Source organism: Elephas maximus, chromosome 1 (assembly GCF_024166365.1).
Source record: "Elephas maximus indicus isolate mEleMax1 chromosome 1, mEleMax1 primary haplotype, whole genome shotgun sequence".
In the NCBI taxonomy this organism is placed as follows: domain Eukaryota; kingdom Metazoa; phylum Chordata; class Mammalia; order Proboscidea; family Elephantidae; genus Elephas; species Elephas maximus.
In genome coordinates this window covers 143,421,781-143,432,546 of record NC_064819.1, presented here as the reverse complement: position 1 = coordinate 143,432,546, position 10,766 = coordinate 143,421,781, and the positions used below count along the sequence as shown (strand labels likewise).

The 10,766-nt window shown below is 40.6% G+C and overlaps 1 protein-coding gene across 1 annotated transcript in view; it reads left to right on the top strand.

Annotated features, from left to right (window-relative positions):
• Positions 1-515: 515 nt before the first annotated feature.
• The window catches only part of ELOVL4 (ELOVL fatty acid elongase 4), a 32,042-nt gene continuing 21,791 nt past the window's right edge, over positions 516-10,766 (top strand). Inside the window, exon 1 of the mRNA XM_049896148.1 lies at positions 516-1,091. Coding sequence (XP_049752105.1) covers positions 992-1,091 — 100 coding nt within the window. The 5' untranslated portion in view covers positions 516-991. The remainder of the gene's footprint in view (positions 1,092-10,766) is intronic.

Genomic DNA, 10,766 nt, shown 5'->3' with positions numbered 1-10,766 from the left:
TCTAAGGAGCAGCTGATGGGTTCCAACTACCGACCTTTCTGGTCAGCAGCCGAGCTCTTTAACCACTGTGCCACCAGGACTCCTCTGAAATACACATGAAATCATATTCGCTGCAGGTATTCTGGGTCTACAGAACACCTGCAGTGAATATTCACTCAATTATTTGTTAATTTGTTAATGGGCATCCCCAAATCCTTTCTCCATCTCTGTAGCATAGACAACAAATATCCCTTCACTTATTTAGAGGGATAACTTGCCTTGTCATGATCCAAGTATGTGCTGTTGGGGGTGGAGATAGGAGGAGCACAAGGGACATCAAGGTGAGTGACACGTAAGGACACACAAAGCCCATTCTTCCCTGTTCCAGTTCGTTGGACAGATCCCGGCAGATGCGAGGTCACTGGTGGGAAGTCGGCCTACTCCTCCGCACAGGCCTGACGCTTGGCAGCGGGGCGGGGGAGGAGGATAGGGGGGTTGGCCGGGATGGGCAACTAGAACCCAGGTGTCCGGCCCCGGGGTGGCGGTGAGAGGTGAGCGGCGAGAGCCGCGACGCGGCGGGTGGCTGCGCGGGCCTGGCTCCTGCTGCCCCCCGCCCGCACCATCCCTGCGCAACAGCGCCCCGGCGCGCGGGCGTGGGGAGGAACGCGCCGGCCCCTCCGCCCTCGCGCGGTCACCTGACGCCGGCGGAGGAGATTGGAGCCGCGCGGCGCGAGGCGACGGAGTGGTGCAGCGACTGGAGCTCACGGCGGGGCCTCCTCCTCCTTCTCTCGGGAGCCTTGACGATACCGTCTGCCTGGCCCGGCTCGTCGACACCGCCGCCTCCTCGCCGCCGCAGCGCCTGGGGGAGGAGGAGGAGGAGAAAAAGCAGCCGAGCCGCCGCCGTTAGAGGTGTCCCCGGCTCCCGCTCGCCCCCCGGCCGTCGCCTCCGAGGTCGACCCTCCCGCCCGGTCTCCGCTTTCTCCTCCCGCCTCCAGCACCCGCTATCACCGCGATGGGGCTCCTGGACTCGGAGCCGGGCAGTGTCCTGAACGTGATGTCCACGGCGCTCAATGACACGGTGGAGTTCTACCGCTGGACCTGGACCATCGCAGGTAAAGACTCTGGATTCCTTATCCTCTCCTGGCCTTGCGGGCCGCTGCCTTGCTCGGCTCCCCCTGCCGGGAGGCACCGATCCCCAGCCTCGGAGCGCCCGGGCCTTGGCACTGCAGGGCCCCGGCCCCCTGCGCCGGGCCGCGACTCTGGCTGTTAGGATGCTACGGATCGGAGGAGGCACCAGGGCTGGGGGACCACGGTCGGGCACGGCTAATCTGATCCGAACGTTGAACACGTCCCCACCCTCCGACACACACACGGTTTTCCTATGACCTTACCCCGTATTTCTCATCATCCCCTCGGATGCGAGAGCTGACAAATCAGATGCAGCCTGTGCAGCTCCAGGCTCAGTGCAGGAACCGCCCCATCCTACTACACTCCCACATCTCCTGATTTTATCTGACAATTGTACCTTACGCACAGGATTGTTTTTAACATTTAAGATTATTCTCTGTGGAGAGATGGCTGAAGGGGCTCCAGAGGTAGCTATCTTTTTGCTTCATTAGTCTCATGATGGCTTGGACACGACCCTAATATTTTCTTCTATCTAGCTGATGCATCTGTAGTATAATTTGGAGTGAAAAGTAAAATAGCCATTGTTTGGGCTCCTTGAACATTGGAGAATGTTAGTTACTGAGGCTTTTTAACAGCAAATATATTTGAAATGATTGTCTAATAGCTTTGCGCACTGCAGTGCAGTTAGGGGGAGGGGGAGGCTAAAATACCAGGTAAGAAATAAGTGTTCAGGAAGGGATTTTCTACAGCAGCACCTAGAGGTTGTCCCAGAAGCCTGCATATATACAGTTTTCCTAAATCAGCAAACTTTTCCTTTTATAGCTATCGTAGTTTATTTGACAGGGCTGTCAGTTGGTTGATTTATGCAGCTGTCCTAGTGGAAGTAATCGTGGCGTCATGCTATTTTTATGTTTTTCCATTTATTTTCCTTATGTGCTTTGTTGCTTTTGGTTTAAAGCATCTAAAAGCTCCCAGAATTTAAAATTAGGTTAAAAGGATTTTAGAAATTATCTTATGGTTTAATTTTTTCTAGTCCTTTTACAATATTGCGTTGCATCGCAGCGGTAGACGAAATTAACATTGCACATTATTGCGTTGTCTTTTCCTCCCTACAAATGACAATATATTCCCTTTGCCTTTGTGTTTATTGTTGTTATAGTAAATGAGACAGTTACAGCATGGAATATATGTTGTGGAAAAATGTTTGCCAGGATTCTTTGATGTTGATGCAGCTTTGACTTCTTCAGAAAAACATCCTTTTTCAGAAGATCTCAAGTTGGACACTTTGGGAAATAAGCTATTTAAGCAGCTATTGCTGTTGAAAATGGTTAAAAGTCAGTTTTTGATGGAGCCTTTCTTTTTTAAGTCTTCCACGTGCCTTTTTACTGTTACACTGACATTATGCTTTACCTACAAAAATGGGAAAGATGCACCCTTCCCTTCATCTTCGGCCTATTGGTTCTTTTAACATTGCATCAGGGTTTCCCATTACACAATTGTGCAGAGCTGAACATCATACTAGCTCTTTGGCAAGTAATTGCACTTTTCATACTTTGGAGTTCAGGAGCTCTCAAGGTCCTCCAATCTCAGTACCACCAGAGCCACACCCGGGAGTATCTCAGTCCTGTCATTTCTTTCCTATCCCCGAGCTTTCCCATCTCTTGAGCCTCAGAAAGAAAAAATGAGGGCACAGGTGGAATATGCTTTTTCTGTGACTCTGTTTCTAATGATATTTGTGTAAAAATATCGTGAATTAAATAGGGAATTCTGTGCAGTTGCCTCATGTGATAGCCTGATGCTATCCTGTGGAAGGCATATGAAATAATAAAATATTGCTAGCCGGGCCTGAGGAGAAGAGTAGCCACTGGAACAAGTGACCTCTCACTAGCAGGTTGGAGGGAAAGTGTTCGCCCATGCTCTGGCTATCCACTTACGAAACCTGAGACTGCTTCCTTGCTTTCTGTAATGAGCTACCTACTGTAGGCAGATGGTGTTTCTTTAACCAACGTAGAGGCTTAGTGGGATGTAGCCTGTTTTCTGTAAAGGAGGAATATTTTCCAGGTGCAGGCAGAAAAGACATGAAGTTTATGGTGTCCCTTTTCCTCTCACCCTCTTCCTTTCTGTGCTCTGTATGTTAACTTTCTTTGACTCATTCACACTGTTCCAATTCCGAGAGGATCCCTCCTGCTGTAATTTCATGAAAATCTGGAAAAGGGGGTTTCAAAGAAGAAAAGTAGTTTATTAAATGAGGTTGAAGAAAAGTTGGTGAGTCAGATGTTTGGAAAGAGGGGGAAATAAAAATGGGTGGAGAGAAAGATGGTCTTGAGAAATAATGGTGAGTGGTGAAAGAACGGATGCAAATTATCCCGGGAGAGCAAGAAATGAACTAGGCTCCATGCCCTTGAGTGCATTCATTCCCAGGACTGGAATTCCATACTTCCTTGTCTTTTACTAGTTCATTAAGTATTTCTCTCCACTTAAGGGTCTTTTTAGCTACTTAAGTGTAAATAAACTATATCTACTTCCCACTGTCATAACAGAAATACATTTGTAGAGTATATTTGATGATCCAAGAGATTCTTCTATAGGGCACACAGTCTCTGAGTAAATACCATTTTGTGTTATTACATCAAATTGTGCTATTTAATAAAACATGCCCCAAGCAATGTATGAAACTGGGCTTTCGAAAGGTGCTGTATCGTAAGTACAGACTATGGTCCATAGTGTATTAATACTGAAAATGTTACTTTTACTTTATCATTAACATTTTATACATTTGAATTGAAACTTTAAAAGAGCTATACTTTTAGAAAAACAGCAAAAACTTTTTTCCACTTCCCTAAAGTAACACTTTTTAACATTTTGAACAAGTAAATTAATCTTGGTTTTTATTACCTAGGAAAGTATAGATTGATGTGTGACTTTACACCAGCTGTTAGTTTTGGGAGGAGGTACTCTGATGTCATTATGTGTTTGTTTTTTTCTTAATTCTTTCACTTTGTGAGAACATTAAAATTGTTAGGACTAAGATACTTAAGATACTAGACTCAAAGTGTATATCTAATCCAGGAAAGTTGTAAATAAAATTTCAAAACTTAAGAATCTAAGTATTACTTAATGTATACATACCCAAGTTATCTATATTATCCATTGCACTCACGTATTATTCTTTCAAAAAGTATTTATTAATAGCTTTATGTAACATGTGGTATAGAAGCATCCTGGAAAATAGCCAGCATGCCCACAATAAGGCCAGCTGTCTCCTGAGCTGCCATATTTCTTTTTTACCACAAGGTTTTAAACAGCCATTTTTTATGACGCATGTGTGTGTGAAAGAGGGGTGGCTGGCAGTGATCTCTGTTCACAGATGTAGTGCCCAACATTTTGGTGTAAAACAAGCTCAAGTTATAGCATAAAAGGCCAGCCTAGTTGGGTCCATGAATTCACTTTGGAGGGGTCAGAGGAAGAAGGGGATGAGTGGTACAGGAAGAGGGAGGTCTCATGGAGGATGATGACAAAATCTGTAAGCCAGTCTTTCCACATGCAGTTGCCATGTTTAGGCACAAGTCTGAGTTCTGGAAAAAATTAGGACCATTGGTCTCTGCACCCCTACAGCTTTCATAGTCTAGAGGTTTGCTGTCATTCCGTTTTCCTCAGAATCATAGTCTGAAGGCAGTGCGATCTGTCTGAGTTATGCCTAGCTGGAGCTTAGGCAAGGTCAAAAAAAAGCCCTCTACTCTTCTCATCTTCACTTGTTCCACCTATACCTCAGTCTTGTGTTTCAAGGGAAGTACAGAGGCTCTATTTTTAGAATAGTTTAGCTGTGTCCTCACAAATTCCTTATCTCTGCCCTTGAATGCTGAGTTGATATGGATACTGTCTGAGAATATTTGGATAAGTAGACTAAGAAAAAGAGCATCAAAGGCAAAGCAGGGCCTCCTGACTGAAAAAACACTGTGCTTAAGGACCAGTGAACCATCCAGGTTTGCTGAAACTGGGAGCTTGTGGGAGAGGAGGAACAAGCCGAGGTAAAAGCATTACAGATCTATCCCAGGGATTGCAAGGCCCTAGAGGAACATGTGCTTCAAGTTTTGTACAGTGTATTCACACTGGTTTTATTATATATTATGGTTGGTATGTAGTTTTTTCATCTTTGATATTGTCTAAAGTAGGTTTTTGTGTGTTTGCCCTGGCCTGGGAACCCAGTTGCCATTTTTAATATTTCTTTGAGAAAAGACATTCTTAGTTCTAGGCAGGTAATTGAAAAGCAGTTTGTGGCACATTACCAGCTTTTGAGGTGAGATCTCCCTTGGTCAATAGTTTGAGTGAAACCTTAGTTACCCTCTCATAACCTCCCTGAGGCCTCTGGGAGGTCCATGCCATTTTGGTTTTGTTTGCTGGCTATTTCTTGATAGTCTTTTCCTTCATTGTGGTCTGTTTTTTGGTGGCAAACTCCTGGACTTTAATGGCTGATAACGGCATGTAGCAAAATATCCTATTCCAGATGGAATCCTGCCCATTGCCATCGAGCAGATTCGGACTTATAGTGGCCTTATAAGACAGAATAACTGCCCCGTGGGGTTCCCAAGGCTATCATTTTTACAGAAGCAGACTGCCACATCTTTCTTCTGTGGAGCAGCTGGTGGTTTCAAACTGCTGACCTTTTTGGTTAGCAGCTCAGCACTTTAACCACTGTGCCACCTACCAGGATAAAACAGTTCATGCAGATTCTAAAAGAGCTATTGGGTGTCAGGACACAGGTTTTATACACTTCCATTCTTTGGCTTAAGGAGACAAGGTTTTAAGAATTATATAGATAATTATATCAGACAGTACTTTTGTGATCTTAAGAACCACAGAGCAGTTGATCATCCTTGTAAAATTCCGTTGTCTTATTTTTTTCTCAAGTCATATGATAATGTTTTCTGTGCTGTGAATGATTTAACATAAGTATCATTTTTTTTTTGAGCCACATACCATTTAGAATTAGACATATATTAACAAACGTAGAAGAGTTGTGTTCCAAAATTTGTCTTTTCTCCCCTCGTTTTTTCCTTTTTTCCCTCTCATTATCAGGACATTTCATCTGTATAAGGCCTGTTAACAAATCAAGGTACTATTGTTTTATTTTCCCATAGAATGAGAATATGTTAGAATATATAGGGGAAAAATGCTGTGGGTTCCGACTTTTAGAAAAGAGGGGAGGGAATAGTGGCTTTATAAAATCAGGTCTCAGATTTCCTTCCTGCCTTGGTCAAGCAGTATCCCTCCACCCACAGTCCTGCAGCTCTAGCCAGCTTGATACCTCACGGGTCCAGGCTGGAGCATGACTTGTGCACTTCTACCTTCACGTTTCCTGTCACACTGTTCTCTGCATCCTTAATGCCCTTTCCATTACCTTCTTCTCCAGATAGCCTTCACAGGAACCTAATGCAGTATTCCTGCTTCACAAAACTCTTTTTGGAATAATTTAGTACCCTGGAATAATTCATTCCTTCTGTAAACCCTTGTGGAAGTTACTGCTTTTAAGTACTTATTCACATATCTCCTTGTGCCAGTCGTTCTGTGACTCTATTATCTTGAACTGTTTAAACGTTTTCACTTCTTTGTATTTTTCTCCCCCAAACTAGGGATCGTCACATATATGTGTTGATTTGATATGTATCAAGAGATGACCCCTTCAAACTAGCATAAATTTCAAAAAGTAATATATTCTGGGTGCTAAACACTAATAAAGTTCTGGACGCTATACAAAATACTAATTAAAGAATATTTTTTTATGATCTTTATGATCAGTTGGTCATAAATTCAATTGATGTGTATTTATTCAATAAAGCTGAATAAATTTAATGAAGGAATCAAACTATTAAACCGTTTATTAGTGCTAGACAGTTACTTTGAAAGGATATGAAAATAAGCTATAATATTCTTTTCTCTTCACTGTCTGCAAAAGCACGGAGATGTGTGCCGAAGTGAGGGGGGCAGTGTGGTACAGCGAATAGAGAGAACCCTGGTCTGAGATGGGATGACCTAGGCTCTCATCCAAGGCCTGCTGCTAATTAGGTGTGAGAGTTTGGAAACATCCCTTTTGCTCTTCCAATCCTCAGGTTTTTTTTTTTTTAAATCTATAAATTAAGAGGGTTGAATTAGGTAATCCTTAAGGTCCCATCTGGCTCTAAAATTCTGGATGTAGATGTAACTTTTCTTTTTGGAATAGGTAAAGCAATTTCAAATAAACAGTTTGATCTATAATTCAAAAGGTTTATTTTATTCAATAGTTCAGTTCTTTCCCAACAAAACTGTTGCTGGTGCTACTCAAATAGTATAAATAACATGTATATTAATATGACTAAGGTTCATATTTAATCCTTTTTACCTTCTGCTTCACATAAATAGGTAGAGGACAGAAAAGTGAGGGGCTACAGATATTTAAGCACTGTTTATTGCTATAGCACTGTGCCTATTTAATGATCTAGATATTCCTTGAATAACTAAGAATTAACTATTTTGTCAAAATGATGGCAATGACATTAAAGAATAAGGTTTTCTCAATCATACATTTATTATGTAACATACAACTTATAGAATGGTTTGTTGTGTGGTCTTGGGTAACTTATTCATGATTCTTTCGGTCTCATTTCTATCATGAGAAGGTTGAACTACATGATTTTTAAGGTCACTTTATTAAATCCTCGTCATACTTCCTAAGTCAACAGCTTAGATGTCCTACTAATCTTACTTGCTTTACATTTTTTTTTCTATAGAAAATGCAGTATTTTATTATCATGCATAATTACAGAAGATTTTCAGTTCTAGGAATTTTATATTTGAGCATTTCTGATTTAAATTTTGGAAGTATAGTTTAAAATTTTTATTGAATTGCTAAAAAAATGTGGGTCATATAATAAGGTGCAAAAAATAGAATCGAAATTGGTATTGGTCTAAAATATGTTCCTTAACTAATTAAAATATTTAATTTTTAAAATCTTACTTTTTATCATATATTTGAATACTGGCCCTTGTAAACAAATACTTTAATATAGTATTTTATTTGTGATTAAATTTTAGTTAGAATGTAAGTCTTGGGATTCAGAAGACAAAAATGCATTAATCCACTGAGGGAATCAGTTATTCGCTGTCAAATGAAATCACAAAGGCCTTTGTGATTTGGAACTGAAGCGTTTGAAAAAGTAAACTTCTCTGTTTTCATGTTATTTGTTTATCAGATGAAAACTTGGGCCCAGATATGTATTGTTAAAGAATTTTATGTCTTATATAATTAATATAATAGCATCTCTAGAAGTTATCTTTACTAAGTGTTCAATGGTAAAACAATTGATTCTTTTATATTTTCATCTTTGTAATGAAATGGCTTTATAAAGAGATCGCATAGCTGTTGGCTTAAAAAAAATCCAAGTAGCTAGAACGTAACCAATAACAAGGAGGGAGACCTTACCTTTGCATTTTGCTTTATAGATTTCATGAGAACTTCACAATAACCTTGGGAGATAGGCCTGGCAGACGTTGTTGTTTCCATAACGTTTAGAAGTCCCTGAAATGCGCAGCACTTAAATAATTTGCTGATAGGCACTTTAGTGGAAATGATCTAAACCTGTTGCTCTGCCTCTTCCCATAGGTTCTTGTCTCCCCATCACACTAGCCAAGAAGGAAAGCAGTAATCAGGCATCTGCCCTATATATCGTCTCTTATTTTATCTTATCTTGTACAGCTATCTTATCTACATAGTATCACTATGTAGAATATTAAATCTGAAGGAAGTCATAATACTATCAGAGATAGTCTAAAGAAAGACATGCAAGGCTGTTTATGAGATTAAATAAAAGAAAACAAAAATTATATTTAATTTTGTGGGTTTGTAGGTTTATACATTCATGTGTTTATATTTATGTATTATATAAAAAGTGATATTTAGCCTGAGAAGATGAATTTGACCTCCAGATGATGGAGTAACTAGGACAGTAAAAAAGTATATTCAAAGTACTAGGGAAGTATTTGCCAAATATCATAATACAAGCACTAGAAACTATTATTATTTGGTGAAATGGATAACAAATTGAGGACTTGACAGTATTGTACCTGGTGGGGCAAACTGTTAAAGCCAAGACAAGATTTTAGCTAGAATTGCCACTAAAACCCGCACACTCCAGTGGTATCTTCAGTCGTTTTTGCAAAGGAGAAATACCATTTAAACTTTCTTAAAACCTTAAGATCATTGGCAACACTGAGCAGATGTTTGAACTTAGAACTCCCAGATGAGCACAGGAAGGGAGTTTTATGACTATTAATTTTTCCTAAGAAGCCCAGCAAAATGTAGAGAATAGGGCAAGAAGAGAACTACTTACCTGCTGTCTGATCTTGTCTCCCAGGACATGAGGCGTCATTCTATATCATGTGTGTGTTTGTGTGTGTGTGTGCGTGTTATTTCTTTCCCTCCTCCCCTCAGACTGCTTACTGACCCACAATTCTTTTTGGCTTGTTTCCCTTCCCCCCATGAACTGGCTTTTACGAATAAGCCATTTTTTACCAAGAATCAGATATCATCTGCACATGGTGAAAATCACTGGCCTTTATTGTTTCCTGTATAGGACCATATGGACTATAAAATACTCTTATATACATTTTATATGCCTTATTTATCTTCATAGAATTCTTATAGGGTGTAGGTGTTGTTTACCCATTCCACAGATGAAGAAATAGACCTTTAAAGCTACACAGTTAGAAGGTAACAGAGCTGGGATTGAAACAGTATCTTTCTCCTTCCCAAATCAGTTACCTTTTCATAATGTAGCAAAGCCTCCTCATTTATCCAATAAATACTATTTTATTGCCAGTAGTAATAAAAAAAAAAAAGTAATTAGTGAAAATTTATTGGGAGCTTGTTAAGCACTGGAAACCCTAGTGGTGTAGTGGTTAAGTGCTGTGGCTGCTAACCAAGAGGTCAGTAGTTCAAATCTGCCAGGCGCTCCTTGGAAACTCTATGGGGCAGTTCTACTCTGTTATATAGGGTCCGACTATGAGTCGGAATCAACTTGATGGCAGTGGGTTTGGTTTTGTTGTTGTTGTTGTTAACCACCAGACATTGTACCTAATGTTTTCTCGCATTCAATCCTCATATTCCTTTGAACAAGATACTATTATTATTCCTGTTTTCCAGGTGACTTTTCCTGGATCTTACCCATCTATTACTAACCCCCTCAAATTAAACCTCAGAATAATTAGCCTTCAGCTTGAATCACATATCAGTTCACTCCCCTCATTTGTTTTCTTTTTTTTTTTCTCCTTTGAAGCTTCTGAATCCATCCCTGTTTGTCTGCTTTCTATCGGAAATTTTATAATTTCTTCGCTTTCTACTTTTATCATGACCTCCATTCAAGCAAACTTGAAATAAAAAATTTTTCCTTTTTTTAAAACTCCTCCTTCCATTCCTTAGGCTCTTGGGTGCATTTTACACAACTGGGTTAGATAAAGCATCATTACCCCCTTGTTTTATTCTCTGCATTGGACTGCTGTCAGGCCATTTGCTCCCTCACACCTTCAGAGCCACAGCTCACCCTTCCCTTGCTTGGTCTTCATTTTCTCCTGTCTATCACATCTTGGCCTCTGCCATTTTTTAGCCCAGCCTCTGCCTAGTTCATCTC